This window comes from Cynoglossus semilaevis, chromosome 13, assembly GCF_000523025.1.
Source record: "Cynoglossus semilaevis isolate Cse_v1.0 chromosome 13, Cse_v1.0, whole genome shotgun sequence".
NCBI lineage: Eukaryota > Metazoa > Chordata > Actinopteri > Pleuronectiformes > Cynoglossidae > Cynoglossus > Cynoglossus semilaevis.
The window spans coordinates 6946652-6955035 of record NC_024319.1 but is presented as its reverse complement, the minus strand read 5'-3'; the positions used below and the strand labels follow the sequence as shown (position 1 = coordinate 6955035).

At 39.5% G+C, this 8384-nt stretch overlaps 1 protein-coding gene across 2 annotated transcripts; it reads left to right on the top strand.

Moving 5' to 3' along the window:
- The first annotated feature begins 551 nt into the window (after positions 1-551).
- nrsn1 (neurensin 1) lies at positions 552-8230 on the top strand. 2 transcript variants are annotated; one of them, XM_008323266.2, is made up of 6 exons: positions 552-659; positions 3279-3400; positions 4040-4132; positions 4231-4349; positions 4969-5156; positions 5250-8230. In XM_008323266.2, the coding sequence occupies exons 2-6, from the start codon at positions 3305-3307 to the stop codon at positions 5351-5353; spliced, it is 600 nt and encodes a 199-aa protein (XP_008321488.1). In that variant the 5' UTR covers positions 552-659; positions 3279-3304; the 3' UTR covers positions 5354-8230. The 2 variants fall into 2 exon arrangements, with proteins under 2 accessions (XP_008321488.1, XP_016893717.1); XM_017038228.2 differs by having other exon boundaries at positions 553-659; positions 3282-3400.
- The last annotated feature ends 154 nt before the right edge of the window (positions 8231-8384 follow it).

The following is an 8384-nucleotide window of genomic DNA, read 5'->3' as shown; positions in this document are numbered from 1 at the left end:
CAGGGTCACGACATCCTCAGAAGCACGGAGGTAGTGACTCACACCTTCCTCACGAAATCTACGTCACTGGCTGCTAAAAATAGACCGTGTTGGACTGTGTGACTGGAATTCTGGAGAATGTGGTGCATGCGCGTTTCTATGCATTTGTGCGTAAGATATTGAGACCCGGACTCGAACCATAGACTAATAGATAGATGGCGACTTAATGCATGAATTAAAGCTACAGTGGATATCTATCTATCTATCATCTATCTATATCTTATATATATCTATATCTATCTCTCTCCCTATATATATATATATATATGTATGTATGTATGTATATATTCATTACAGTCTCTTTAAATGACTGTAAATTGACTGACTGATGATGACTGAATGAATGAATGACAGACACACACACCCCTCCCCCCTCCCTCCACCTGCTCCTCTCCCTATCTTCCCAACCATTTCCTGCCTGGTTATTTATGAGCGTCATTCAATCATAATATATTGTCAAGGATGCGCTTGCGCACTGGAGAGAGTACAAATCTACAACGTGAGTGAGAGAGAGAGAGAGAGAGAGAGAGAGACAGAGACAGAGAGAGAGAGGGGTGAGTGTAGAGTGATGGGACCCGGCTGAAGGAGCAGCAGCGCACTCTCCGAGCTGGTAATGTCAGGTAAATGATGACCTTGATTCTTTTTTTAAATAATAGTTGTCAAGGCTGCGGCTGCCGTGCTTGAACGTTACTTCCATAAACAACGTTCCAGGGATTTCATAGTTCCTGCAAAGAATATTTAACAGTGCGATCACTGCACGGCGATTTCAGCTTCACATTGGAAAGTAGAGCGGTCATGTAGAGGTCTAACAAACTGCTATGTTTTATTATTATTTTGTTTTATTTCCGTCGTCACAGATGTCCTCGTTCGACGATATCTCCATCGCACTATGTACGAGATGATGACACGAAATAAAAACTTCCTTGTGACACAGTAATGTGTGTACCTAGAGACGGTCCTTTTTCCGGTATATGTATCCAGAGGGTCAGGATGTAAAGATCTGAAAGAGCGCCTCAGTTCTTCTAGATTAGGTTTGATGGGGATATGGGAGGGGGGCGGCATTTTGTTTCTATTTGCGTCTTGTGGGGGGCTTGAAGGACAAATGGATCTGATCTGTTTTGAGTCTGGCGTCACATGTTACGTATAAATATTTTCCAGCCAAGATGAAGGCTGGATGGTAATCATGGCGTTCAGCACCACGGCCAGCTCCCGGTTCTACACTGTTCTGCTGTTCGATACAACGATGGTGTATTTTTCTAAACAGCGTTTATTCATTTAACTGTCATTCACTATAGTACGGGTCGAAACAAGGTCGGTAGTGCTGAAATAATTAAATAAAACTGAAGTAGCACGTGGTCACCTTTGAATGTAAACAGAAACCAAATTAACTTTGTAGAATAAATTATGATTTTGTGGAATCGGTAACTTTAAGACATTGTTTTATTTTATTTATTTTTCTTTAGAGTAAACTAGGTCATGCTATTGGATTATCACACCCATCCTGCTTATTTACACTTGAAGTAATCTCAGTTTCCATAGCGGCAAAATGTATCTTGCAGTGGATGGTAAATATTTCAGCCTGAGTGATTACGCAGTCATATGGGTGCAGACAGACATGACAACATCTCTGCTGGACCACGTGTTAGTCACACAGGGCCTCAGCACATACACATTAATATGGTTAACGCCACAGCCAGGGAACAGTGCGTCCCATTTTGATGCAACATTTCCCCCTCACCACGCTCACATTATGTTCTCTGATTAAAAAAGATCTTTTTTTCCCCTCCCAGAGAACACAGTGTGAATCCATGTTTAGTAATTTACAGTAGTGAGTCACTCTCCATCTGCTCATCTCATCATCCTTATGAACACTCACAGAGAACTCAGGCCGTACTCCTCGTTTGTTGCCACTCTCTTTTGCCGACATCATTACCTTCAACATTTTCTTTATATTTTATTCTTAATCACATCTGACCTCACAACTGTTTTGATCCAAATGTGATTAATCTGAATAAAAAGGATAAAAGCTGACTTCCTTTCTTTTACAGATTAACAATGTGAGTGGTGTCATCACCATTAAAGTGACAGTTTGGGCTCTTTATGTGTGGTTCTATTAAGGACTGACAAATTATCTCTACTATCAGCTTGGCTTCATTTTTGTTTCATTAACAAAAAAGCATACTTGCTTTGGGAACAGATTTCAATTTCTGCAACATTAAAAGTCGCATATAATAATCCTGCCACAAAGACAATATGAATATTTAGCTTCTATATTGAAACAACATCTTGAATTTGAAAAAAGGAAACACATTATAATATCTTCACTTCACTTATTTATGTTGGCAGCAGCAGTTCTAGACAATCACACATCATTGTTATTAGCTAAGTGGCTCTAATTTGGATTTAGGGAAAAAAAAAAAAACAGCAGCACAGATGGGACCAGTTGCTGAGGTCATTGTTGATAATGTATCCATACTTTATAACAACCAGAGTTCCTGAATCCATTTCATTGCATTATGGCCTTTCATTGCAAACTATCCTCTTCTGCAAAAACCACTCCACTGTGAGTTCATACTGTGTAACTGTTGTTATATGTTGCCGTTATGTTCTTAGATCTAATCCAATCAGTGCACCTACATTTCCACAGACATAATTTCACTTCACAGTGACTTCACATATCAATGCACCAGAAAAATAATGCAATGTCAAGCTGGTTTTCCAACTGTTTCAAATTATTTAGAGCTTTGGCAAAAGACACACACAGACACACACATACACCCTTAACGGCTGAGAAAATGACAATTCCATGACTACTGTTCTCGTTGTACTTGTTGAAAGCTGTTGCCTTCACTGTGTTTTGTGTCATTTCTATCAAAGCTGGCCAACTGCAAAAAAGAAGTGCATTTTGTGGTCTGTGATGTCAGCACTCTGTTTTTGTCCAAGGCGAAATTGAATCTAAAGATGTGGATCAATGTAATGTTTCATGGCTTATTTCATAACAGCAGACGGAGAGAATGCATCATTAATCTCAGTGAGCAGTGAGCTCTCGGATCAGTTTTATGTAACACCGCTGGCAGCGTGTGTCTGCTGCCTTTGTACATAAAATCTCAAATGAGAAAAGATCCGCATGTGTGTAAATATGAACGCAGCTTCTGTGGTTTACCAGCAGCGGCTGGGTCGTCAGCCAAATGGAACGTCTTTAAATGGGTATGTCGTGTCTCTGTGTTGGTGTCCTAAAGCAGGCACACAGATGTGGATGTGAAGGATGACTTCTTGTGCAGAGATCTGTGGGTCGGAGTACGGGGAAGCTCAAGCAGCTGGAAATTATCATCAGTATGGCGTCCGCTCGTACCTCCATCAGGTAGAAGGCTGACGTCAACACACACACAGAGACACACTCAGACAGACAAGGACAGGATAGAACGGGGGGTCATTTTTACTCGGGGCCACTTCAGCAATACAGTTCCCCTTGAAGGGCCGGTTGTAAATGGAAGACCCCCGGTCCACAGACCAGTACCAGTCCATAAGTCATTTGGTACTGGGCCGCAGTGGGACGCAGTAAAAAAAAGTACTTCATTTTTACTAATTTACCTCAATCAAAGAAAATCCAGTCATATCGATATACTTTCTTTATTTAAAGATAATCTGGCAATATATTTAAAATATTATATCATTCAGACTCTGATGCAAACAGAATAGAGCCTAAAGAAGTTTTATTTTGCACCTTGCTACTGGTCTGTAGTAGAGTGTGAAGGGTGGTACTGGCTGACCAGTCCTTGGAACAAAAATGTTGAGGAGCGCTGGTACAGATGTGACTACTCCATAACAGACTAATAGATGTTTCTGCAATTGATTATTATTTATTCAAGCTACAAACACTGTTCATTGCCACTTACCATTATCAGCTACCAGATTCTACCATAATCTTTCCAGACTCTTCTATTCGGTTTCTCTAGTTGTAATGTGAGACGTCTAACGTGGTTGTTGATGTCTTGTCCAGTTTTATGAGGAGTGCACCGCTTCAATATGGGAACGTGATGAAGATTTTCAGATTCAGAGATCACCAAGCAGGTGGAGCTCTTTACTCTGGAAGGTGAGGATGACCTTTAGATCGTTATCAACAAATTAAACACCACCTGAGTAAATAAACACTCCGTCCATGACAATAATTTGCAACCTACCTGCCTCCAGGTCTGTCTCGCGTTTGGAACACTTATCCTCCTGTCAGGCCTTGTAGTTGTTGTGGTTGGTTACACTACTCCCACCAGGATTGAAGCATTCGGCGAGGATGATCTCCTGTTTGTTGACAGGTAAAAAAAAAAATAGTGATGTCGTAATATTTGTAAAGATGCTGTACAGCTCTGGTCACCTGTCTTTCTTGCAACATATGAAAAAAAGTAACATCTTCCCAAAGTTCTGTCAAAATAAATGCGTTTTCCTGATTATACATTAATTACCAACAATTAATTTGTGAAATTATTGAGATGAAAATAACATTATATCCATATCCAGTAATTCTACTGTCTATTCACTTCTTGCTCTAACTCACAGTCAATACACATGGCATTTGCACACACTGTGGGAAAAAAGTTTGTTTAACAGCAGCTTGATTGAGCACAGTGTAGTAAGTCTTCAGATTACATGCTGACACAAAAGTAAAATAGGTAGAACAACATGAACAACAATAACAATGTTATTCGCAAAAAATATGTATTTTCAGCAAAATACAGATTCTTTTTAAGATCTGGTAATGTTGATTATCTCAAATAATCGTGATTAATCAGATGAAAAAGTTTGATCATTTGACAGCCCTGATGTACTTATATTTGAGCAGTTAAAGCCGATTACTTTATCCTTTTTTCCTCTTCAATGTTCATGTCGTTCAATACACCAGTCTGTAAATTATGACTTGTTTTTTTTTCCCACCAGCCATGCAGTCAGTTTTAACCATGCCCTGGATGTGTGTAAGCTGACTGGTGCCGTGTTGTTCTGCGTGGGAGGCACATCCATGGCTGTGGGCCTCTTAATGTCGGCGTTTGCCAAAAGCTACTCCAAAGAAGAGCTGTATTTGCAGCAGAAGTTTAAGGAGAGGTTAGCAGATCTGCACGCAGCAGTCGGTAAGACATTGTCAGCATTCTTTCCACAATCAACATCATTGGCAGATTTAAATACAGTACATACGCCACACAAGAATGTTGCTTCTGTTGCAGGTACCCCTATCATGAGAGCACCCACCCCGGGTGAGGGAAAAGTGCCAGTCACACTTTCCAAAGTCCAGAACATCCAGCCAACGAATATAAAGTCAGAAACCTGACAGCAGCCAACATGAAGACAGAACGCCCAACCGTGTGAATGAGAATTGATGGGAGCGCAGACTGTGACTGAGAGTGTACACATGAGTGTGTGTGTGTGTGTGTGCGTGTGTGTGCACTTTCTTCCCTGAAAGCTTTGCTTATATACCACCTAAATTCTGGGTTCTCCATCTTTTATTTGTTGTGTTTGACGTTAAAGTTTTATTTTTGACTTGATATAATGTGAGTGCTGAGTTAACAAAGCCGAACAAAGGTTTAATTCATTTTTTGCAACGTGTTTTAGGGAATTTACTGTAATCCAACCGAGAACATGGCAGTTCAGAGCCTCACTCAGAAACAAGCAACAGACACAAATCGATAGGACGCAGCTGCTGAACAACATAATTGCAATTTTCACAAAATGTTTTCCTGCAGAGAAGATGGTAACTGCCAAGGGGAGCAGAGCAACAGTAGCTGTTTTGTTCCAAATTCACAGTAATTGGACCTTTTTTTCTCAGAAATGATAATAAAAAAACAGTAAACATTGTTATCTCTGGCCAGTGTCTAGTCCAGAATCCTGCAACCCCTGCACCAAAAGAGATGTTTTTATCATTTATTAAGGAAAGAAAAATCAGCAGAAGCCACAGAATCATGAAATGATGGCAGTTTTTTATGAAGGTTCAAATACAGTAGTATGTACAAAAACAACTCTTTACAATGTATGCTGATCAGTTCCAATGCAATATTTAGTATGACACATTCACTCCGATCACATCTTTTCTCACTTAAGAGATTCTGGTGTAGATTTGGTTTAATTTTCCTACCAAATTACAGCCCATTCTTATCTGCTATCCACTTATTATTCTGGTCTGGTGTTTCATTTAGATCAGTCAGAGTCCATTTTGTTCACTGCAGGGAGTCAATAAACAGAGGCGCAGGGCTCAGGAGCCACAGGTTGTACACCCCACTGTCTAGTCATATCATTTTGAAGAGAGTAATTTGTATTTTAATGTGGTATTTATATTCCTCTCAGCTGTTCATACCTATGCTAACACAAAACATTCTAAGAACATTGTTTCCCACAGCGTGCCACCAAACAAAAATGTCACAAAAACTATATGTAATGAAATACAGTATAGTTATCTCTTTAGTTTTAATGTGAAACCTGGGCCTGTTTAGTTGAACACAACTAATATTCTGACAGGAATTGAAGAAAGACAAACGAGGATCTTCTTCAACACCTCCCATTAGTTTTAATAGCCATCTACTGCTACCTAGTGGAAGAGTAGTTAATTGTTCTGCCTCATCACTTTTACATAGACAACTAATAGTTTTCAGGCAAATTAAGTGAAATGGGATGATTTTCCAAGGTACAACTGATGACCTCTGCTAGCACACTAATGCGCTGCTGAACAGCGGTTGAGTATCACTGTAGTAGACATCATGGAAACAAATTGGAATGCACAGATCAGACACAACCTCATGGGTAAATACCACACTGGCATTTTCTTCTGCCTTGTTAAGACTCTGATTGTGTCTCCTTCAGCCAATCGTCTGACAGGATCAATAGATGAACACAGACAGGCTGATGAAAGACATATTGAATCAGGCAGAACGTTTAGAGCAGCAGGGATTGCCACTTAATCGGTATAGTTATACAGTAGAGTGAGTAATACACACGGTATTTCCACATGACATCCATCACTCAACAATGTTTCTGTACCTTTCATGAAGTAAATCAGATTCCTGTAGCTTTTCCCTGCGTTGCCTGACAAATTGTTGATGTCCAATTGATATGCAGGAGGCAAACATGTTACATAACCAGGAAACGGAGAGTACAAACAGCTCTGTAGTCAGACTACATGAACTGTTTGGCAGCGTTTCGAAGCCGTCTTCGTCTGTGATGTGATGATTCATACGCACTATTAAAATAATGCATCAATAAATACTGACACATTCTCCATGAATACTAACTCTGATATTACATCAATGAGGGTAACGAGGTCAATAAATAAACAACATCAGCCCACAAAATCTCCTAACATAAAACAAGGACAGAAACTAGAAAAATGTTTTTGTTTAATGTTTTAAATTGAAGTTGTCATGAGGTTCATCTCCTTCAGAGGGCATTTGAAGGTCAGCCGATGTATCACAAAGGCCCAGAGCTTTAGTCTAATCAGTCGAGCATCCAAATGATGGATTTCCTCTAAGAAACAATTAACTGAACACTAGATTTTAAAATCTGTTTTAAAGTTCATGTTTGTACTTCAACGAGACTTTCATTTGCATTTGGCCTCCGGTCCCTGAAGAATATCTTTAGAAAACAAAACAATGTTTCTGTTATTTATTTACACAATGCTAATGTAATGAAATAGTTACCAGGAGAAACTTCTGTACTGTTTTTAAATGTCCATAAATTTCCTTCAGCAACAATTACGTACAACATCGTACAAAGCAGTACGGCGATGATACCCTGAAAAACCTGGGCTCTCACTGTTTCTTCATCACACAGGTTCATTTCAACACGTTCCTTCTGTAGCCTGGGGCTGCTAATCAACACAGGAGTTGCAATAATTATCAAGCTACTATAAATTATACCCACAGCAGAGCTTCAATAAAAGAATAAAGATGGAGCTAATAAAACCAAACACCCCTGAGTGTTCAGTGTTTCGTGACTAGTTAATAAATGTGCTGACTTACCACATGCTGTGAATGTTTTCCTTTTTATATCTAACCATGTGTTTACCACCAGTTCTTGGTTATGACTCCCTGATGGACATTGTTTTCACATTTTGTGTTTGAAAACCCCACGTCATCTCGTTTCCTCTGTTTATTTCCTAAACCGTCTGTTGATGTAACAGTGGAAAATGAAAGTGGTAAATAAAAAAGTTCTAACCAAAGGTTTGAGTGGATATAAAATATATATGAAATCAAAGGTCAATTAAACCCATTGAGTTCATCTGTCTCCATATAGAATAGAATTTAGTCCTAATCTGATTCTGACGAACTGCAGGTCACACCGTGGACGTACAGAACTCAGATGAGTAAACTGAA